General features: G+C 41.0%; 2 protein-coding genes across 7 annotated transcripts in view; one reads left to right on the forward strand and one right to left on the reverse strand.

Annotated features, from left to right (window-relative positions):
* The window catches only part of Reps1 (RALBP1 associated Eps domain containing 1), an 81,704-nt gene extending 79,485 nt beyond the window's left edge, over positions 1-2,219 (forward strand). For 5 of the 6 annotated variants that reach the window (XM_008822030.3, XM_008822028.3, XM_008822029.3 and 2 more), the window contains 2 exons: positions 711-816; positions 1,946-2,218. In XM_008822030.3, the coding sequence (XP_008820252.1) occupies positions 711-816; positions 1,946-2,014 (175 nt within the window). In that variant the 3' untranslated portion in view covers positions 2,015-2,218. Of the gene's footprint in view, positions 1-710; positions 817-1,945 lie in introns of all 6 variants that reach the window. The other variant, XM_008822031.3, reaches the window with a different exon arrangement.
* Positions 2,220-4,645: 2,426 nt separating this feature from the next.
* Ect2l (epithelial cell transforming 2 like) overlaps positions 4,646-23,706 on the reverse strand; it is a 92,631-nt gene continuing 73,570 nt past the window's right edge. Inside the window, exons 12-20 of the mRNA XM_017795353.2 lie at positions 21,792-21,878; positions 19,447-19,658; positions 18,794-18,941; positions 17,504-17,577; positions 17,251-17,407; positions 15,658-15,723; positions 13,555-13,643; positions 6,259-6,431; positions 4,646-5,157 (exon numbers count right to left, since the gene is read on the reverse strand). Of these exons, the coding sequence (XP_017650842.1) occupies positions 5,030-5,157; positions 6,259-6,431; positions 13,555-13,643; positions 15,658-15,723; positions 17,251-17,407; positions 17,504-17,577; positions 18,794-18,941; positions 19,447-19,658; positions 21,792-21,878 (1,134 nt within the window). The 3' untranslated portion in view covers positions 4,646-5,029. The remainder of the gene's footprint in view (positions 5,158-6,258; positions 6,432-13,554; positions 13,644-15,657; positions 15,724-17,250; positions 17,408-17,503; positions 17,578-18,793; positions 18,942-19,446; positions 19,659-21,791; positions 21,879-23,706) is intronic.

A 23,706-nucleotide genomic window follows, 5' to 3' on the forward strand; every position in this document is an offset into this window, starting at 1 on the left:
AAAGCTGATCATTCCTATGATTGTTCTAGACCAGGGTTTGGCAGAATGAGCTCTCATCCAGATTCAGCCCATCGTAGTCTATTTGCCTGTAGCCCATGAGCTAAGAATGGCTTTCTCATTTTAAAAAAGTGTGTGTGTGTGTGTGTGTGAGTGTGAGTGTGTGTGCGCACACACACACACACACACACACACACAGTCATACATTGCCACAGTGTGTATATGGAGCTCAGTGGACAGTTTTGGAAAGTTGGTTCCCACCTTCTACCCTGTGGGTCATCTGAGGATCAGATTCAGATCATCAGACTGGCATACTAAGTGCCTTTTTACCCTCTTGAGCCTGCTCACCGGCCTGGCTTTTACATTATGACAAAAAGAAAAAGAAAAACCTAGAATATGCAACAGAAACTGTATGACCCACAAAGCCAAAAATATTTATTGCTTGGCTATTTACAGAAAAAGTCTACAAGCTCTTGGTCTCCACTGTTTAACTTTGTAATTCTACAGAAGAATTACAGTAACTAAAATCACTATAAACTTGGACTTATGAGGCTTCTGTACTTTCAGCTGACCATGGGAACAGCAAGTAGAGTTGAGCACAGCTGAGAAGGAAAGAGATGCCTCTTTCCCTTCTGCTTAGAAATAGATCAGAGGAAAAGATTAAAGATGTGAAAGAAATGGAGGTTATGTTTTTTGCCCCTTTGTCTTCTCAGATCTGTCGGGAAAGATAAAAAGGCTATTCAGGCTTCAATTAGACGCAATAAGGAAACCAACACCGTTTTGGCCAGACTGAATAGTGAATTGCAGCAACAATTAAAGGTAATGTCCTTTCTGAATCTTTACTTAAGAAGTTCCATGAATGGAAAGCATCTCGGTTTCAGGGGAAACTGGAGGTGATCCAACAGTTCTTACCAGCACAGGAAACTTTCCTGAAGCAAGAGAGCAGTGGTTATCTAAAATGTTTGTGCAAGGCCTTGTATCTTTTAGTACCACGAGGGGTTTATTTATTTATTTATTATTTTATTTTATTTATTTATTTATTATGTGTATGCGTGTGTTGCCTGCATGTAGGTAAGTGCACCCATGTTGTGCAATGCTGGCGGAGGTCAGAAGAGGCTGTCGGATCCCCTGGGACTGGAGTTACGGACAGTTGTTAGCTGCCATGTGGGTGTTGGGATACGAACCCAGGTCTTCTACAAGAACAACCAGTATTCTTAACCACAATTCTGATACATAGTGCCTTATCCTACATACATAAGGCATTACTCTTTGTTTAACATTGTTAACGTTCATAAAGAAACTTAGAGAAGACCTCTTGTGACCTCAGGTACCTCTGAGAGCACATACATGGCTATACATGGCTTTGCACTCCACATGATTTTTAGGCAATTCAGACTGCTGTTGGCTTATCCTTTCATCAAAGACATTCAGTAGTAGGAACTTAAACAATCTAAATAACTCAAATAGTGAGAAAGTTTAAATTAAAGAAAAGATAAGCCTTAAATAAAAAGGGTGTTTCATGAGCCAGTGAGATGGCTCAGCGAGTAAACACCTGACCACCTGGGCGGTGGGACTCATGATAGAAGCAAAGAACCAACTCCCAAAAGTTGTCTCTAACCTCTGCACTTGTGTTGTGGCATGCGCATGCCTACATATACACACACACATAATGTAAAATAATAATAAACTTTTAAAAGATTGCATGCAAAATGAATCTTTTCTTTGTGGAACTAAATTCAGAATGAGATCCAGGAAGTACTGTTATCAGATATCATCACTAGAGGAAAGAATCCATGTTAACAAATTCATCTGCAGTTTAAAGTGAAATATGTTTTTAAAATATGAGTCCCTGTCCCTGTCTTCTTGACAAATATAAATTATCTTGAAGAAGAGCTATTGTAGGATTTTTATATACTTTAAAACCTAACAGACTTTGCATCTTTTTCAGGATGTTCTTGAAGAGAGAATTTCCCTGGAAGTCCAACTGGAACAGCTCCGACCATTCTCTCACCTGTAAGCCAGTTGCCGTTAACTGTGAACACATCCATTTTTAAGCAGGTTTGGGTTCAAAGCCAGTTTGGAAACCCAAACGTTCAGCTCACTGCTTAACTGAACATTAAATTTAATGGTTCTGTTTTGCCCTGTATGTTCACCATTGTATTTAAGTATCTTTTATTTTTTAATTTCAACAATAAAAGGGTCAGGAGGACTTTTTTCTGGAGGGTGTATTGTGTGTGTGTTGGTATACCTCACCTTCCTGTTCTATAGTTCAGTACATAGTACTAGTTCCTTGTACTTGTGTGGCCAAACCCCATGGTGTTTTGATTTGTGGAATGGATTTCTCATTTAAATCTAAAGCACAAACTCAGACGTGTTTGTGAAAAAGAAAACAAAATCAAACTGTTAACTTATCTCTTTGGGGTTTAATATTTTACAGAAAGCATCTATATTCTATAAAAGTCTTTAAAATGAGTTTCCTATTCAATGTTTGATTTTAAAAATTGATGAGGGTTTTCTCAGAAGCGAATCTACTTTGTTCTCTCTGCCTTAACCAGCATTCTTCAGGAATCACATATAAGCTTACTGTAGGTACCAGCTCAGGTCAGGTTTTACATTTTCCTTGTCAGAATTTGATCAGGGCTGGGGAGATGGCTCAGTGGTTAAGAGCACTCACTGCTCATGCAGAGGACCTGGGTTCAGTTCCCAGCACCCACATGCAACTCACACGTGCCTGTAACTCCAGTTCTAAGGGTTCCAACGCTCTTGTGGCTTGCAGACACATACATACACATTACACATAAGTTTAAAAAAAATTTAATTTTAAAGCAAAAAAAATTATTTAAAAAAAAGAATTTGGGGCTAGAGAGATCGCTCAGTGGTTAAAGAACACTGACTGTTCTTGCAGAAGACCTGGATTCGAATCCCAGCACCCACATGGCAGCTAACAACTGTCCATAACTCCAGTCCCAGGGACTCCGACAGCCTCTTCTGACCTCCACGGGCATTGCATGACACAGGTGCACTTACCTACATGCAGGCAATACATACATACACATAAAAAATAAATAAGAATTTTAAAGTTTAAAAAAATAAAGGATTTGACCAATTTAACCAATGACAGAATTTTATATGTGACATTTTAATTTGACACCAGTGATATAAACTTATGAACTAACTATGAAGACAGGTCTTTCATTTTTGGTTTTGTTCCATTTGATTGATTGAGTTTTTTGAGACAGGGTCTCACTATGTAACCCTGGATGGCCTGGAACTTGCTATGTAGACCAGGCTGGCCTCAGTCTCACAAAGATCCTCCTACTTCTGCCTCCTAAGTGCTTGGATTAAAGGCATGCGCCACCACGCCTGGCTCAGATTTTCTTAATGGTGTCCTCAAGGGGAAGTGAAAGTGTAAAACCATTACCTAAGTGGTAGAAACCTCTACTTAAAACAGTACTGCTGTTTGCATGACTAGTGTGCCTAACTGTGTTAGAGGTTTTATAGTGGCTAGGAGCTTCACTCAGTTGGTAAAGTGCTTGTCTAACAAGCAAGAGGACCTGAGTTTGATCTTTAGAACCTAGTTTTAAAAACAAAAGCCAAGCATAGTGATACACTTGTAATCCCAACACTGGGGAGGCTGAGACAGGCAGCTTTAGCCAGGCATGGTGATACACTTGTAATCCCAAGGCTGGGGAGGCTGAGACAGGCAGATTTCTGGGGTTCTCGGGCCAGAAGAGACATTGTAAGGTGGAGGATACCTGAGGAATGACACCCAAGGTTGTCATTTTACAGAAAGAATTTTTAAACTTCTGAGGCTATCAGTTCACAGAAGAAATTGAGGTCACTTAAGATTTCTAGATAACCCTCAACTATCTTGTCAATCATTCTTTTCCATATAAGTAGGTTTTTGTTATTAAAGTTTCTGGAGTGTTCCCTAGACAAGATAATGTACTGTCTTAGGATTTGTTTTATATCATGTGATAGGTACATTTGGGTAGTATTTGTAAGTTTGCATTCATTGCAGATACCAGCAGATAGTGTGTGTTTGTTTGTTTGTTTGTTTGGTTTGTTTTTGAGACAGGGTCTCCCTGTAGCCCCAGATGCCTGGAATTTACTATGTGAACCATGATGGCCTTGAGATCTGCCTGCCTCTGCCTCTACCTCCCAACTGCTGGGATTAAAGGTGCCTGCCACCACGCCTGGCCTTTAGTCCTTTTAAAGGTTACTTTATGGTGTTATACTTTATTGATAATATTATAAATTACATATCATTAATATAACAGAATCAGAAGTATAATTTTACTCTAATAAAATAATGCAATTTAAAATTTTTAAGAATTAGAAAGATATTGTTTCAGTACTAAAAGATATTTAAGTATCCCAAGTTTACAATCCTTTACTGTACCAGTGGGTTTTATTACTTTAATATATTATGAAGCAAAAAGGGAAATGATAACTTAATACATCTAAGATTGATATATGTAACTTTCACGAGTCATTAACTACAAAAAGTTTATTTTTAGATGTTTGGTTTTGCAGCCAAAAATACTTCAGAATTAAAAATAAAACTTTTCAGTACTTTATAATGGTATATATCTAATGCTTTTATAAGGAGGACATTCATATTAAGGACATGTTTGACAAGTATTTGAGAAGCTACCATTTATATTTATTGAAATTAGCAATTGCTTCATGAAAATTTTGAAGCTGATAACTCATGAACAAATTCAAATACGTTTCTAAAATGCTTATTTAAGAAACATTTTTTTCATTCTGGTTTTTCACTAATCATTTTTTTAAACCTATATAATATCATTTCTGTCTTATAACTTACATCAGATTATTTTAAATAATATCCATGAGCAATAGCTCCCAAAAGATGTGGTTCAGAGTTTCAGACTCATTCTGATGGGTTGTCCCAGCTCCTCCATCCCATCGTCCATGACAGATAGCCATGTGTTCCCTACTGGGTCTTCTGAAGCAGAGACTGTGCTAGCCAACTTTCCGAGGACCCTCATGTCTTTTTCAAGTCTGGTCACTTCCCCACACTACTTCTTATGGCCTGTTGGAGCACCGACAACCACAGGAATTTGTCATCCGCCACCTCAGTAGCACAAATCCATTCATGTTTTGGACCCTGAAGAATGAATGCATTCTTGACATCTGTGAAAACATTTGAGGTTCACTAGTTAGTAATCTTCATGGGCAACAATCAAAAGGAAAAAATATTTTAAATTCAAGATCTGACCAACTAATCTTAGAATTTTTGAAACCTAAAATCAAGGATTCAAAATACATACAAATACTGTTAAGAACATTGCTTCAAAACAGTATTCTTCAAAACAAAACATTGCTAACAAAATTGAAATATATCATCAAAAATCCTCTTTGTAATTATTTAGTTATAATTCGCAATTATTAAAGACATTAATAGATGGTAGATGATGTGAAGATCTTTAATTCCTTTTTCAGTCCTCCCAGAAAGAACTAGAATCAATAAAAATCTTTACTGGTAGTTGTAGAGATGTCAAGAACTGGCTGAAGCAAGGCTTTTCAGAAGGGACTAACCTGAACAAAAGGACTGCTTCCCAGTAGCTTCAACCCTATTCTAAATCTGAACCTGAGAAAAATGAACACTAAGTGTGGGAATAGGTATTTTCACCTAGAATCGCTTTTCAGTACTGAGTATAGTTAGTGTAGGAAATATGTTTCTTTTCTTCAGTCCTCTTCCCACTAAGATAAGCAGCTGTGTTGATTGTGTAACAGCATTGCTTTACCTCACAATTCAGCTAAGTACCAAAGCTGGCTTTGGTCATTGGCCTTCATACCAAGGTTATCTTTTATAGAAGAACTCCTAGCTTATAAGGCCCTACGTTTATTCCCCAGTACTTCCAAAATAATAATAATAAAGATGATAATAATAATAGATGAAAATCTAAAATGGTGCTTTCAAGCCTGTAGCATTTCCAGACAATATAAGATAGTGGTTCAGAGCTCCAAATCTGAGAACCCATATTGCCTCACTGAACCCCTTCAGGTGATGTGGCCCTTGCCTACCTCTGTGACTCTGAAAACTGTTGTTGTATCTAAGATGTGTATCTCATAAGGCCAGGTTTCCTTTGTTTTGCTATTTCAGAAGCAGATAAGTTTCATGAAATCCCAGTGTTTAAGTAATTTCTTTGCAAACTGGAAAATTAGCCCTACTTGAATAATTTTATAGTTAATAAGTTTAGCTTTTGAAGTCTGCTGAAGGAAAATACGTACACTTGGAATCTGGGATATCTTCTATGAGTAACCTGGGGAGGGCCACTGATGCGATGAACTGGTAGGTTGTTTTTGAAGTCCTTTCAAATGGAGTATGAGAAATGCTTCTACTGGAAACGAGCAGTGCATCATTGAAGAGGAAGAAGCTGAGGTCACAGATCTGTTCATAGAGCCTGTGTTAAAGTGGAGAGAACGGCTTTCATGCATATGTGCTTTGTTGAACAATTAACCACTTTAAATTGATGTGCCTGTGGTTAAAACTTTATTCCAGCACAGAACCTATGGATGGCTCATGAGGGCCTTGTTACAGTGTTCCCCAGTCTCAGTCCAATCTTTCTGACATCAGGGAACCTAATGGAGTTATTTGATCTCATCTATTGGGCACGTGTTTCACAATGTGGGAAAAAAATGAATATTGAATGTTTGCTTCTCTATTAAATGAATCATATCATGATTATGTTTTAAAAGCATTTGTTAGGTTCGTTATTTTGTGCTAGATGTATTTGAGCAACCTCAGAACAGTACATTATGGTTTTGTTTCATCTGAGGGTATCAGGTTGGGTACTGTTAGATGAGAACGTGAGAACCAGCAGCTTGAGTTGTCTACTCTGAAAGCAGGGGAAAGAAGCATCTGAGTACTAGTTCGAAATGGATTTTAATTCCAGTTGGAAAGAAGAGTAACTTAGCTTTGTCAGTACGAAAGGTGAAAATTAAATAGTTCTTCACTTTTTCATAATATAGGCATAACACCCTGTAACTCCAGGTCCAGGGGATCTGATGCCCTCTTCGGACCGCTGTGGGCATTGCACAACATGGGTACACTTACATACATGCAGGCAATATACTTATACACATAAAATAAAAATAATAAAATTTTTTTAGAAAGAAGATACTTAAGTCATGTTAGTTACAGCCATACTTGCCTAAGAGCTGAACAGAAGACTGAATCGGGATTAAATTTTAGGTAAGGCTGGAGAGATAGCTCAGCAGTTAGGAACACATGTTTCTCTTGCAGAAGACCCAAATTCAGGTCTTCTGCAAGACACAAGGCAGCTCACAACCATCTATAGTATAACTCCCGATTCAGGGGGTCCAATGCCCTCTTCAGGCTTCTCTCGGCTCCAGGCATGCATGTGGTACACATACATGCATATAGGCAAAACACTTAGCACATAAAGTGGAGATAAATCTTTTACAAAGAAATTTCAGGTAGTACAATGCTTTAGGTTCATTTTAGATGCTTTGGGTATGTGAGTAGATAGAAATATGTGGTCACCCAATCACTAAAGCCAGCACTTCCATTCAAATATTTCCTTCCTGTCTTGGTTATGATTTATGCTGAAAGGGATGGATTGCTTCATACTTACTGATACTTGGAAATAAAAAAATAATAATGTTTTAGAAATCAAGTTGATAAGGCAGAACTAGAAATGGGGGCAAGAAGGAAACAAGAAAGGCATGGGGTGCAGTGTAAGTCTGTGGTGAACCATTGGTGGTAAAAGACTACTTCAGTGGACAAAAGGGTTCTAACTCACGTTCTTCCTTTGGGTGAAGTTTTTTTCCACATCACTGATAAGATTTTTTTTTTCTCGCTGTGTTTAGGTTTAGAAAATTTTTTAAATTGCAGTCAAACTTTGTTTGATAAGATCAGAAAATATGCTTACAGAGTGCTTTGAAGTACCATTGAAATGGGTGCTTGCTTTGGGTAAATAAATATTCAGCTTTTTCCCTTTAGAATGGACAACATTGAAAGTCAAAGTAAATGAAAAAGAACTCCATTTGTAACCCAGGTTGGCCCAGGGAAAGGATGGAGCCTCACTAACTCAAGTGTGGTCCCTTGAGGCTGTTGGTTACATGAGGACATGAGCAAGGGAAAGCTGAGAGACAAGGGAGTTCTTGCATCTCTGGTTTGAACCTGGAAAACACTTTTCAAAAGCTCTTTCCTAGATTCAACCTTCAAAGCTTTCACCAACAATCAGTAGATGGGACTCCCCAAGTTTTGAAGTTTTATCAGTTCCTCTCAATATGTGAAAGCAAATAATTTCACCTTAATATTGATGTGCTGGAACAGCTGGTACTTCAGGCAGCCATCTTCGCTCCCACCTAGAACCAGCTCCAGGGATTTTTTTTTTTTTTTTTTTCTGCTGAATTTGATAGGTTTTCATTGCATGTTTCCTCATCCAGATGGAACAGAACAGCTATAACATAAACTCTTAAACTCTGTTCCAGAAGGGACGTGTTACTGTTATTTGTTGCATCATCAACACAACAGACTGAGGAAAGCATGGGTACTCTTCTGCAAATGCATTAAACTTTGGAATTAACAGGCAACTGCAGGCTATCAGGTCATCTGAGAGAACCCAAGCTTATCCTAGTCTCGCCACATACACACAGAGGGAAGTCTCACCACATACATATCGCTGGGAAGTCTCAGTATATCCTATACCCTTGTGCATAGTCACCCTGTTAAATGACAGTAGTACCTATTGGGCAGGCCACGAGGAAGATTTATAGTATGTCTTTTTGGTAGGGCTGTAGAGCCCTTCCTTGAGGGAACCCTGGGTCTGAGAAGTGTGGACACCATTTGGTGATCCAGGCCAGACTCCTTTTGTCATCATAGAGGGCCCCACTTTTGTACTATTAATAAGACCAACATTGCAAGAAAAACAAAGCTTAAAAATTAGCAAACCCTGCTGGGTATGGTGACTCACACCTATAATCCCAGCACTTGGGAAGTGGAAGCAGGAAGATCAGGAGTTCAAGGCCAACCTCAGGTACAATAGTGAGTTCAAGGCCAGCCTGGCCCGTGAGACCTGGTCTCAAGAAAAAAGAAAAAAAAAAAAAGATTAAAGTAACAATAATGTATGAAAATTGGTACTTCCACCCTGCATGGTGGTGTACACCTTTAATCTTACCACTGGGGAGACAGAGGCAGGTGAATCTCTGAGCTCGAGGACAGCCTGGTCTATATAGTGAGTTCCAGGCCGGCCAGGCTCACATAGTGAGACCTTGTCTCTAGAAACCATAAAAAAAAAAAGAAAATTGGTACTTCTGAGAAAATTGCAACACAAAAAATTTCAAGGTGTATAACATTATAAAAGCTTAGCATACCTAAAACTCTGTTCTGTGTCCACGTAGCAGAAATGCCTGCCAAATTTTCTAGTTCTTATAATGACCAGCCTTTGTCTCTGCCCCAGAGTGAACATTTTCATGTAGTAAACATTTTCATGCAAACCTTTCCTCGTCACTACAGTGGCGTAGCAGTTGTTTATTATGTATTTTAGTGCATGTTTCCATGTTGGTGACAGTTACGAGGAAAGCTCATCTGTCTGTTTGGATCAGTGGAGCCCGCATCATCAGCACACTGAGACTAGGTTGTTAATTCCAGACTGGCATTTAATACCGTGATTTCAGGCAGCTTTTCTTTTTTGATTCTCACCTCCAGTTTTTGAGATATGACTTTATAGCCCAAGCTGACCTCATGCTTCACCTTCCTGCCTCAGCCTCCAAGTGCCGAGATTAGAGGTGTGTACCACCAGTCTGCTTTGACGATCCTGAGTCAGATTCCTGCCCATAATACAGATCCTGCCCTGCCTTCCTCCCCAAGTGGTTGTAGTGAATTTATCAAGACAGGTGTCAAGTATATGGTTAACCATAAAGTCTTTTACTCCTCTGAGGCTCCACCATATAAATGCAAGGCAGGGTATGTTTGTGTGAAGTAAAAACTCAATAGAAATCATTGGAGAGGCATTTCTTGGGTTTATTTGACTTTAAAATGGTAGGAAACCAGGTTGCTGGCTAAATATTGTCTGCTCTCTTTGGGAATAATGAACTTACTTTTATTTAACTTCAAATATTGTGAAATTATATATATTTATTGGCAAATAATATAAATGTAATCACTGCAAAGTACATATTAACATAAAGAGCTTGGAATTTGCCACTCCCACCACAGTTAAAAAGCAGCTGGAAAAACTCAGAATTGGCCAACTGAAGGTACAAATACAACATTACCCTAAAGCTGCACAGACAGAGACCCATTTTGTCAGAAGCAAGCTGCCCACTATGACCACCATGATGTGGAAATTCTTCAAGCACAGTTGACTAGTTGCTGAACATTGTTTGGCTCGCCTGAGTGGTTAAACCTCAGGGACCCTGACAAAAATTCAATTAAAAAAAATGTTCCATTTAAAAAAAAGAACTTCAGGGATCTTCACATGTGTATTTTTCCCCCAGGACTCACCCAGTTCTCACAATACAGAGCTCAGAGTTGAGAAGAGTCACCCTCTTTTTGGCTAGGGAGAGGGAAAAGTAGCCATTTTGAAATATGTTCTGAGAATTAACACACTCAAAAAAAAAAAAAAAAAACTGCCCTCAAAGGGCCTCAGAGCCTCAGCACCCTAGGAAAGGTGGACCCTTCACTCCAGCCCCTGTAGCCTTCTTGTTGCAAAGTGGAGCTCACCTGTAACCCCAGTCCTTGGGAAGATGTGACATGGTGACCACCACAAGTTCAAGGCTAGTCTGGACTGTATTGGGTTACAGGTCACCCTGGGTCACACAGTAATAAGAGAACTCCAGATCGCTTCCCTTCCTCTCACATCTGTCTTCCACATCAGTAGGACTACCATATAATTACAGCAGACAGAAAGCTCAGACCTTATTGAGGAAGAAGTTTTTAAGGCTGGACATGGTGACACTACAGAACAGACAAAAACAAGGACATCAGGGAAATGGAGCATGAAACCTCACACAAAAAGGCCCATTTCACTGATACTGTCTCGGCTTTCAGTAAAATCTTTTGAGGTGCACTGAGGCAAAAACCAGACTGAAAGCATCAGAACCAGACTGGGAAAGGGTAGAGATTTCTGGAACATTCAGATCAAGAATTGAATTATAATTAGTACATTAACGAATCCAATTTAAAAAGTGGAAAAAATAGAAGAAAACAAGGTAATAGAAGCAGAGTGATGGAAACTCAACAATTCAAAGGAAACATTAATAAGTATATATCATAACAAAGAATGTCACTGGTGGGCTCATCAGGAGACTGGATGCAGCTGAGGTAAGAATTAGTGAGCTTGTAGGTCTTAAACTGAGACGTGGGGAAAGACTGAGGTTGGAGAAAAGAAGACATTATCCAAGCGATGAGGCCAATTAAAAAACAACATACATATCATGGGAATACCGTATGAGGAGGAGAGAAAAGAACAGGAGAAAAACTCAAAGTGAACCTAAATGGTTGAACATTTTTCAAAATTATTGGCAGCAAACCATGGGCCCAGGAAGCTCAAGAGAACACAAACATACTTAGGCACAAGGCACTGTAATAGAAAATCAAAAACAAAATTTGAATCTGAAGAACAACAAAAACCTACAGAGGAATAAGGATAAGAACTACCTACATGGGACTTCTCTTCAAAGTCAAGAAGAGAATGGAGTACGTTTGAAAGGAGAGGGACAGCTCAGCAACCTCAAACTCCATAGCCAGCAAAATTTTCCTTCAAATGTAAAAGACAATTTCTCAAACCCAGAATTGAGGGGCTGCATTGCCAGGAGTCTCATGAAGAAAGGAAGCCTGTTCAAGAAGCAGTAAAGCACTCTTGAGGGTCCTGGATGCTCAAAAAGAAAAGAAAAATAAAGCATCTTCAGGGTCCAAGATGACCAAAAAAAAGAAGAAACGATGATAGGGCCGAAAAGGGCCAAACTGGGCCTGGTGTGTGCTTAAGGACAGGGCCATTGAGAAGTTCCTTATCCAGAACCGCTGCCCTCGGGGACATTTGTGAGGCAAGTGTCTTTGACGCTTCCCAAGCTCTTAGGTCAAGCTGCTACTGTGTGACCTATGCCATTCATAGCAAGGAGGTCAGGACTCGATCTCAGGAAGCCTGGAAAGAATGAACACCTCCACCACGATTTAGACCTGCTGGTGCTGCCCAAGACCTCTACCAAAGCCCATGTAAAGACCTGACCTCCTAACGACAGAAGAAAAACCATCTTCCAGGAAAATAAAATGGATTTTTTTTTTATAAAGAAGCAATAAAGCAATACATGACAATTAAGTGACCCCCAACCTGGAACAGCTAGCATGTCTCCTACCTCACTAGTGCGTTTAGACAGCCTGGTTTAGAAGCTGGCTTCTTTCCACTGCTATAGCTTTTTCCCTCGCTACTAACCAAAAACAGGACAACAAAAGGAAACAAAAATGCTAAGCCAGCGAGACCAAAGACACTGACTGTCATGATCGATTTTTACATGTTAATTTCAAGACAGCTTGGAAAATTCAGTCCTCTCCTTCCACTGTGTGGGTTCTGGAGATCAAACTCCAGTCATCAGTCTGAGTGACAAGTGCCTCCACCCACTGAGCCATCCCGCCTGTCCTTATTTTTCATTTAAGATCTTCCATGGGGATAGAAGTGAAGGAGTGATTTGTTCTATCTATCCCACTGCCCTGGTGCCTTTGGGAAATTTTTGCTGAAATAATCATTGAGATAAATCAGTTTTATACCTTTAACGCAGTTGGAGGTAATTCCCTTCCATTTGGTTGCTATGTGTTAAATCATTTATCTTTGCCCTTAAAACTGAAAGCATATTTTGGGCATTTTCTGAAGTAGAGATTAGCAAACTATGGTCTATCACTTGGTTTATAGTAAAGTTTTATTGGCACATAGCCACAGCTGTTCATTTATATTGGTACTGTTTATGAACAGAGGCTTTTTATTATGTGTTGCATCATATGTTTAACTATTTTGTGTGACAGCAGAGCTCACTGGCCAGAAAGTTGAAAATATTTACTCTCTGAACCTTTATAGAAAAACTTGTCCATCCTCATTCTAAAGGAGGAACAGAAAGACTAATTTATGGAGCTTGGCGTCTTTTTATCTTTTCTTACAATTCTCTGAGCATCATAAGAGTAGATACAGTAAGGTCATTTTTAGTACTGACTTGAATAGCTATCTGTGGGTGATAAAATGATCCTCTGTTTCTTTTAGCTGAGTAGAACATTGGTGTAAAACCCCAAGGTTGGTGTAAATGACCAACCTTGGTAAGTTCTGTGGGATTTGTGGTCTTGGTAGACACTGCTCCCTCTCATTCTACCAAAGATTTGCCTGGAATGCGAGCAAGAAGATAAAGTACCTGACCTTACCTCGGAGTGTGTGTGTGGAGCTTCTTTGTTCAAAAAAAGCTTCTCTTGACCACATACTAGGTCAGGCATTGTACTGAGTGCCAGGGATGAAAGATGAGCAAGAGCAGCCTGCTCTTCAGGAGTTCCCAGCCTCAGGGGAGCTAAGAGCTGCTCACCTTAAAGAGAAATCCATTTCCTCATCACAGCAGTGAAGTTGAGCTACATCTTGGCTCCTAATCAGATATCTGTTCACTTCTGATAGAGGCTATAAAATTAAAAAAAAACAGAAGAATATATAAGTTTTTAAAATTCTACTGTAGCCTGGCATGGTGGTGCACACCTTTGATCCCAGCACTTGGGAGGCAGAGGCAGGCGAATCTTTGTGAGTTTGAGGCCAACCTGGTCTACATAGCTAGTTCCAGGCCAGCTGGGGTTACAGGGAGACCCTGTCACAAAATAAATAAAATACTCTGTAGGGCTAGAGAGATGGCTCAGCAGTTGAGTGCACTGGCTGCTCTTGCAGAGAACCCAGGTTCAGTTTCCAGCCACCCACATGACAGCTAACAACCATCTGTAACTCCAGTTCCAGGGGATCCAGTTCCCTCTTCTGACCTCTGCAGGCATTGCAGGACACACATACATGCAGCCATTACACTCATACACACAAAAAAAGATAAAATATTTTTTAAAAATAAGATACTACTGTAGAACCATTCTGTATCCTAGAGCATGCAGATGTTGACTAGAACTCAGTTCAGTTATGGAAAAGTGAATGTTTTCATGGTTTATAATACAAGCTTTCTTTAAGTATACCAAATTGACACTGAAAGTTATATTTGAGGCTGTCGGGTTTTTAAACTGCTGCGATGTTTGTTTGTCATGCTTTCCTAGTGTCAAAGAACAAAGTCTGGGAGGGGTGAAATGAGCTGTCATGAAAAGGAAGCAAATGAATTGGTGCAGATGAAGAAGCCAGGCTCCCTGCGTTGCTCTGGCCGTAGGGATGATTTCTTGGTGGGAAGAGAGGTCCAGAGATGAAGTTCTGTAACTGAGTTCTAAGAAGTGCACTTTGGAGCTCGCCCCACTTCTCTTTCCGTACCAAAACATGTAGATTGAAATGACAATAAAACAACTCGATCTTGTTTCCCCAATTTAACCAAATAAAAAGTATTCCCAATTAATGAATACTTTAATGCAACATCATGCATATATCAGGCTTCTACTGAATGTCAGACACTAGAAAACAAGTCGCAGCTCACACATGGTGGGGCACACCTTCCTGTGCAGAGCCACCTGACGGGGATGTCCATGGAGCTCTGAAACACCAAGAAAAGGACAATTCGAGGCTGGAATGTCAGGGAAACGTTACAGAAAAGATAATGGTTGCTCGCATTTTAAAAAAGTTATTTTACATGTGTGAGCATGTTTGTGATTATGTGTACATGTATGTGGGTGCACATGTGTGTGCCTCCAAATACCCACGCACACACAAAGATCAAAGGGGGACATTGGGTGTCCTGTTCTACCACTCTGCCTGATTCCCATCAGCCAGGCTCTCTCACTAAACCTGGAGCTAGGCTGGCAGCCAGCAAGCCGCAACAATTCTGCCTTCACCCCACATAGTGCTGGAGTTATAGGTACCTGCATGTAACCATGCCTGGCATTTTACATAGGTGCTCAGGATTCAAACTCAGGTCCCCATATTTCTGAAACAAGAACTCTCCCAATAAGCATCTCCCCAGACTCATGAGCTCAGTTTTTTAAGGGTGAATAGCAGTTAAGCAACTTCAGAGAAAGACTGTACAAAGAACAACTGATAAGAGGCTACCACATTAAAGGATGGAGAATGCACGTGTGTGATAGACTCCTTAGTGATAGCGGAATCTGAATGATAAAGCAATCAGATGAGTTTCCAGAGGTAACAGATGGCTAACGGAATTTCCGAGTATTTTGAGATATCCTCAGTGTGTTGACTTTTGCACCAGGGACTGTATGCAGTGAGACAGAAACCAAGTGGAACACATAACTGGCTGTTCAGCTCAAAGGGCGTTGTGAGCATGGTACCACCGATCAAGGAACTACACCCATGTGTAAGACCACACCCACATGCACATCTTATAGAGCATCTTTGCAGACAACAGGTGTGTGTGGAGGCCCTGCAGTGCAGGTGGCTGCAGGCATCCCACAAAAGTTGGCTGCCTTAGGATCTGCATGTCTCTTTTTACCAGTGATGAGGTTATACTCAAGAGCATGAGATGGAGCAGGAACATCGGAATACATACAGGGCACCCCCAGACCTTGGTCTGTAGATCCAACAGCTGCTCTTTCATTTTGATGTTCTCCTTTATCTAGAAAACAAAGTTATATTAGGCAAACTAAAATCATGACTTTTTCACATTTTATGACCGTAAAAGACTTGGTATTTTAATTTTTAAAAATCTGAATTTTCTGGACCTAGTATTTTTTTTTATTTTAAGTTATTTTTTTTTAATTAAAAGAAGCATTTCATTACAACAGCATTAACCTATTCAATAACATTTTTCTGAGCTAGGGTACATCTCTTTCAAAATTGGCTATACATTTTTAGGTTTACAGATGAATTATTACGCTTATACAATCTTTTACTCATTATAAAGTCTATAAGACATAAAATTAAATGAGGTTTTAACGTTTAAAAAAGATCTCCACTTCGTTGTTAAAATACACAGTTTCATACATAAAAATTCATTTAAAGGCAATTGACATTGAGACGTTTTCACATGCATTTCTAATCTCTATATATATGACTATTACTGGTCACAGTCACTTACTTTCTGAGTTCCGTGGCATCTGAGTATGAATATAAACTCGTCAGATAAACAGCCTTTCAGGTAGACAGCCTTCCTCTCCCACTAGAGCCTCCATACTCTGCTATCCCTGCCACTGTCCACTGTGCTGTCAGCACTCCCACCCATTCCCCCCTATCTGCCCTTCTGGTAAGTCTAGTCAGCCAGAGGTCCCTGTTCCAGGAGGATCAGCTGTTCCTTATCAACGGCAATCCATTGTCAGTATTCCTTTGGTTAGAATTGGGGACCTAGTATTTTTTTAAAAGGCAAGTAACAAAGTTTTTCAGAAAAAGATGCATTTTGGAGTGTCATGTGCTAATTGTTTATATTCAGTCCACTCATCTGTTCAGTATGCACAGAGAACAATTAAGAGAACTATATTTACTGTCAGGAACGAGAATTGATACCTTGAAAAATGCTTTTGGAACCAAAAGATTATACATTTTTTTCTTTTGGTTATAAAAATCCAAATTTTGAACTTCCACATTAGAAAAGGTTTTACTGCAGTGTTGGGAACATGGCTTAGTTAACAGAGTGCTTGCCTAGCATGCATAAAGCACTGTCTGATTCCAAGGACCACATAATCTAGGTGTGGTAGCCCATGTCTAGAGTTGGAAGCAGGAGAGTCAGAAGTTCAACATAATCCTTGGCTACATGTCCAGTTCAAGGCCAATCTGGGCTACATCAGACCCTAAGAAATAAAAGGAAAAAACACGTCTAGAGTTGGAAGCAGGAGAGTCAGAAGTTCAACATAATCCTTGGCTACATGTCCAGTTCAAGGCCAATCTGGGCTACATCAGACCCTAAGAAATAAAAGGAAAAAATGTTTCACTGTAACTGTTCAGTTACCTGAAAACATTGCCTCATGTTTTTCGGCTTAGAATAGAAGCCTGTAATGATCAAAATCACTGACCAGAGCTATGGAGTTCTCTTTAAAGGGGTGGAAAACTGAAGTAAAGACTACCGCAGAAAAGAGGGTAGCTCAGGGTCTTCAGGTAAGAGCACCACGAAAACACTGAAACATTTAAAAGTATTTTTAAAGCCACCCACCTTATCTATATAGCCTTTATATTTTTTGATTTGATCGACTGCAGTGCTCAGGTCCCCACGGTCTGCATGCCCTGCAGGAGTATGGAGCCTCAGAGCAGAGAGGAGATTAATGTATTCTTCAAATCTCCGGGATGGGTACAGAAGCAGGTCTGGAAGGCTGTAAGGGGCAGAGGGAAGGGGACCCTGGTCTCTATCGGTAGGTTAAGGAGAGCCTGTCCCGTGGTACCCAGCTGTGTTCTCCCTGTAAACTCACCTGAGCATTTTAGTAACAATGGTCTTATCATGCCTCTTCAGGAAAGCTCTGAATGCTGGTGTCATTTCTCTGCACTAAAAGGTGAGAATCACATTGTCCAAACTATGCATGATTATTTGTAAAGCCTGTGTTCCACCAACAAGTAATGATCTAGGGAATACTCAAAGAGGCAACATTTCCATCTAGTCAAGGTATTAACAGTCATTGATTTCTCCTAATATATTAGTGTAGTATATTAATTATACCACAGACATAACCATATCCACTGAAAATAATAAAGAGGAATGATAACAGATTTTGCAATTAGATGGGTTTGGACTACAACTAGAATGAGTTGAATAGTTGACCTTGTCAAGTGACAACTTCTCTGAGCTTCAACTTTCTCATCTGTAAAATAGATACCATAGTTAACTCATAGTGTGTATGTGTATGGGGCCCTATCCATAAAGTGCCTGCCACATAATAAATCTTCGTTTCTGTAAGAATTTATTAAATGATAGTCGCCTTTAATACTGCTATCAATATGTTTTCCAGAGTAATGTTATGAAAGTACTCCACTACACTTAATATCCATATCCATTTTCAAATGTATTCATTCTTTGTCCTAGTTCTTAGGTACATGTCTAAAAGATATCAATAGCACTCAATTCTGAGTCAAAGATTCACTAATTTAGAGCCTCAAGAATGTTTTAGAAACAAGGCCATTTATACCTGGGAACAATTTAAAGCCTTTTTAAAAAAAGTTTGTTGGTACCAATAAGAATAGTTATGATAACCAAATGTATTGAAGTTTTGTGCACACACTATGCTAATAAAGTAGGCATCAGTATTCATGATTATAGAAGTTTGTTACCCATTTGTTTCTGATAACACTCTTTGCTCTAATTCTTGGCTTCAAAGTCAAGAATTATTCATGCAACTTTTTCATTAATCATATTGTCCAGAGAACTGAGCTTGCAGTGGCCCCAGCCTGTATCCTTAGAGCAGGATCAGAGCTCACAGTCTTCTTTCAACCTAATTATTCTCCTGTCACTGAGCCACAGAGCAGCTGGGACATGAGAATCCAGCAGTGTGTATGGAGATTCCTGCAGCATAGCAATGCATTCCTGAGCGATGCTGTGTGTCAGCCATTGTGCGAGCATCTCCGTAGAGGTCCCTGTTCTCCATCATCTCAAAGTACATGGGAAGAGATCTGGGAACCCACAGCTGAGAAGCAAGCAGCGCTTTTCATTAACTTCTACCACTTAGATTGCACACTAGAAGGTGTCGGTAACACAACTAACCACTTACCTTCTCAATGGTTTTCAGAACAACAGAGTAATTGTTGAAGAAATTGGTATATATGTTCAACTGGCTTCCAAATTTTATGAATATTTCTCCCACACAGTGGGCTGGGCCCCATTCTTGTAGTCTGTCTCTCAAGTTATCCAGAAACTCTCTGCAATGTGAGAAGAGCATTATCTTGAAAGAGGAGCCTGTGATAGCCTCCAGGCTGAAGCCATAAATTTGGTGGTGGTGTAGCCTTTCCAACCCAATCTTTTTTATGGTAAGACTTGATTTTGATCAATTGAGTTCTCTACCACAGAGCAGTGCGGATTTGACAGGACAGGGGAGTTACCGTGGAGGATCCCACCTCTCCACCTTAACTGGCAGAAAGCCCGGATGCCCACAACAGAGCCACTCCTGAATATGTGTAGGGAAAGAGCCAGACCAATGGACGTTTTCAGAGCCCTCAGCTCCAGCAGCCTTCAGCGCCAAGTGCCATGACTTGTACCCAGCCCACACCCCATGAATCCAAGGTGACCCCCTCCCAGCCATCCAGATCATGACAACTGATCAACTCTTCACAGAGCTTGCTGCGCCTCGGTGGAGCTTTTGAAACAGAGTGAGTTCTTCCCACTGCCCAGGGAGTTCTTTTTAAAAGCTCGGCCCTCTGGGTTTACCTGTTGAGATTTAAGATCCGCAGAGTATCGGAGAAAATGATGTGGATGTTGGCGGCGCTCAGAATGGCTCTGTTTGACGACAGTGCTGCTCTTAGGGGCCTGGCGTACACATCCCTCACGATTCCCAGCACCTGCACGTACTGCCTCTCGCTCTCTAACAATTCCCTCACAACTCGGGTTCGCCTGTCTGAGTCCATCTGGAGTTTTCTTTCCTGCAAACAAATCAGGAATTCAGGGGAAAGAAGCCTGAGAAGGGGGCAGCACACAGAACGGGGATCTTCATAAGGGAAGGTGGTGATGGTGCAGTGGTGCCAATCTAGATGCAACAGTTCAGTCACTTAGTGGACAGAGGCAGCGCTTGATGGAGGCTGGGTCAATGGCACATTGGGCAGGCAGGCACAAAGGCTCACAGTCATCTAAGGCACACTGCTGCTGCGATAAGCTGAAGCCATCCCTGATGGGTCCGACCACAGGTGGAAGTGAGGCCGGGCTAAAGTGAATCTGGGCCTTTCTTCCAGAAAGGGGGTACTCTCAGAAACCACGGGGACAGACGCAGGGGGTGGAGGGAGGTGGGTTGAAGGCCGCCCACCACATTTCGCCTACTGAGAAAGCATTAAGGTAACAGGTACAAGAAGTGGCCGCTGGATGTGCACAAGCACAGTCCTCCCCCTAGATGGCTTGGCTGACGTCAGATGGGGATGGTGTGAGGAAACACCCTGTGAAATGGGGTGAAAGCCCCCTTCTTCCTGGAGTGGTAGGAGCACTTCTTTCTCGCCTTATATTCCAGAAATAAGTTTACTCTCACTGTTTTAACAAAACAACATAAAAATTCTTGCTTATCTGTTCTATTAGGGACTTTCAATGCTTTTCAAAAGACTTTTTTTTTTTTTCTTCTAAAGATCAAGCCCACACCCTTGCACTTGCTAAGCAAACACTCTGCCTCTGAGCCTATACCCCTGGACCTTCAAGGACAATTTTATAATTTCTCTACACAGCTCTTCTATGAAATCCGTCCCTAAGAAGAATTAAATTTCTCCCAAAAGAAAAACGAATTCTAGGCAAGACATGGGTGTACACACCTCTAATCCAGCATTTACAATGCTGAGGCAAGAGGATCATGAGTTCAAGGCTAGCCTGAGCTACACAGCAAGACCTGTCTCGAAACCAGGGCCTGGAGATATAACTCAGGGGTAGAACACTTGAGTAGAATGACTCTGGGTTCAATCCCTAGCATGCCCCCCCCAATTTTAAAATTAATTCTAACCAAGTGTGGTAATATAGACCTGTAATCCCAACACCCAGCACCCAGAAGGCTGAGGCAGTTACTACCATTCGCTTATGATCAGCCTCATTGCTGATTCTTGATGACAGATTTGGGAAAGCATGAGAAACTGTGTCCTGAGATCAAGGCTTGCCCTGGGTACCCTCCAGGTATGATGGGGCTGTAAAGAGCACTAGATCTAGGTCTGAACTCAAGGCCGCAGAACTCACACTTTTCTCTCTGATTGTTTGACCTCAGGTAAGCTACTTAACTTTTTCAACTCTAGTGTTCATCTGTCAAACTGTAGATACTAATATTTATCTTAGAGTCTTCTGAGAATGAAAGGTAACAAATGTATAATCACGTTGAAATTTCCAAAATAGTATGTACATGCTGTGCATTTCAGTTGACAGGCAGGACCAACCTCTGTGTGCAGCAGCCCCACTACATGCTGCCCTTTTCACCCGGAGGCAGAACTGGGTGAAACTATATTGAATACAGTCAACTTTTAAAGTTATATTGTAATTTGGTGGACTAATTAGAAACTGTATTTCTTTATGTCTGAATGTCATTTATTTTATTTTTTATGTGTATGAGTATATTGCCTGTGTGTGTATAAGTGCACCCAGGTCATGCAATGCCCATGGAGGTAAGAAGAGGGTGTCGGATCTCCTGAAACTGGAGTTACAGATAGTTGTTAGCCACTGTCTGAGTGCTGGGAATTGAACCAGGGTACGCGGCAAGAACACCCAGTGCTCTTAACAGCTGAACCATCTCTCCAGCCCATTTCTTTAAATGATGTCCCAGTTGTAGAAAATCATGTGGTCACATACAGATTGGTTTTCTCCCAACATGCCACACACCTCTATCCTTTGGCTCAACTTCTTTTGAGTTCAAGGTATAGTTAACAGAAAAAGAAAATCTACCAACTGGATTTTACTCAAGAATGGTTAAGTGGTTGATTGGTTGTTTCTCTCCCTAAGGGAAATTTCCAAGGAAAGCAAAAAAAACAGAGTAAATATGAATCTTCACTGTCAGGCGCAAAACAGACAGTACATTCCTAACAGGTAACAATTTGGCTTACCAGCTTAACTAGCACTTCAACATCCAGATCACTTTGGCTTAGACTTGACTTTGTGTCCTGAGAATTGTCTTCTATGGCATTTCTTTCCTGAAGAAAATGGAACTTCATTATTTGGAGGTGGGCCTTGGAGTCCCTGAAATCCCATATAAGGCTATTGGGAACTATATCTTCAGCCCTCATCACAAGCTCCCTAGACGCAGTGAATTAAGCACTTGAGAGATATGACACCTCTCTTAAACTAAGATTTATGTTTTTAACAGCATCCTTTAGGCTCGAGACATAGTTCAGTGGGTAAAAGTGCTTGTTGTGCCATCATGAGGACCTGAGTTTAGATCTCTAGCACCCATGTAACTAAACAGGTGTGGCAGTGCCTGCTTGTAAGCCCAGCCCTAGGAGGCAGAGGTAGGGGGATCATTGGGACTTGCTGGCCAGTCTAGCCAAAACAGCAATCTCTTCATTCAGTAAGAGACTGTGTCAAAAAAAAACACAGAGAGAGAGAGAAAATAAAGGGGGTGGCTAGAGAGATAGTTCAGCAGTTAAGCGCACTGGCTATTCTTGCAAAAGACCCGGGCTCGGATCCCAGTGACCACATGGCGGCTAACAACTCTCTGCAACTCCAGTTCCAGGGGATCTGACAACCTCTTCCGTCCTCCAAGGCCATTACACGACACAGGTAGACTTGCAAACATGCACACAATACACATATACACATAAAATAAAAATAAAACCAAAAAATTAAAAAAGAAAAACAAACAAAAAAACAAGGTGAGTGCCAGGTGTGGTGGTTCACACCTTCAGTCCTGCCACTCAGGAGGTAGAAGCAGACTAATCCCTGTGAGACCAAAGCCAGTCTGGCCTACATAGCAAGTCCAGACTAACTGAAGTTACCAGGAGACCCTGTTTCAAAAAATAATAAAACAAAACAAAACAAATAATAATAATAACAATAATATGAATAACAATAGAAAAAGACACCCAATGCCAACCTTTGGTCTCCACACATGCACACATGGACATACTGGTATGGGAACAGATGTGTACACACACATACATACAATAAAAATTTTAAAGAACAAAAAAAATAAGATAAAAATAAAAGCATCCTGGTGGGTTGTGCAGCCCAGGGAAGACACCAGGGCTGACCTCTCACCCAGAATCACCACTGCTGCCTGATCCTTTGCATCCAGACCAACCCAGTTCCCTCTTGCAGTCCCTAGGATCCCTCTGGGCCTGGGCCTGCCTCTTCTTCCCTGGGCTACACAACCCACCAGCCTCTTTCCTGGATAAGTCCATCAGTGCCCACTGTACCTTGACTCCCCCAGCCTCATTCAGCCTCCCACCTCCCCCACCAAGTCTCTCCTCCTTGCCTGGGTACTGGCCCATTTCTTCTCTTGGCACCCCAGAAACCGGGGCTGACCTCTCTGCTTGGAGCCACCACTGCTTCCTGATCCTTTGCATCCAGACCAACTCACTTCCTCACTGCAGACCCCAGGAGCCCTTGGGGCCCCTTCCCATCCCAACCTCCCTTTGCATTCCTGGGTGGCACGGCCATCAGTTGCCCAAGACCAGCATCTTTCCTGGGCCCTGCTCCCAGGCCAGTCCAACCCCCAAATTCCTGAAGACAACATCTTTCCTGGAGGGATCCAGTCCTTAGGAGAAAGCCTGAGAGCATCTGATCCTCATCTGACTTGGGGCTCTGTGGGAACTCACGAACACAAAAGCAGTCTGGCCACTCCAATATGAAATCAAAAAAGAGAACCAGAAGCTTAGATGTACCAGCTTCTCATGCCCAAAAGGTAAACTGCAAAGACACATAAAGTTTACAAAAAAAAAAAAAAAAAAAAAAAAAAAAAAAGGGTCTCACACAAGAATCAGAAACTACAAAAGAAATTCACATGTCAAAATCACAGAGAAA

Source organism: Nannospalax galili, unplaced genomic scaffold, assembly GCF_000622305.1.
Source record: "Nannospalax galili isolate Female #2095 unplaced genomic scaffold, S.galili_v1.0 scaffold186, whole genome shotgun sequence".
NCBI classification, from domain to species: domain Eukaryota; kingdom Metazoa; phylum Chordata; class Mammalia; order Rodentia; family Spalacidae; genus Nannospalax; species Nannospalax galili.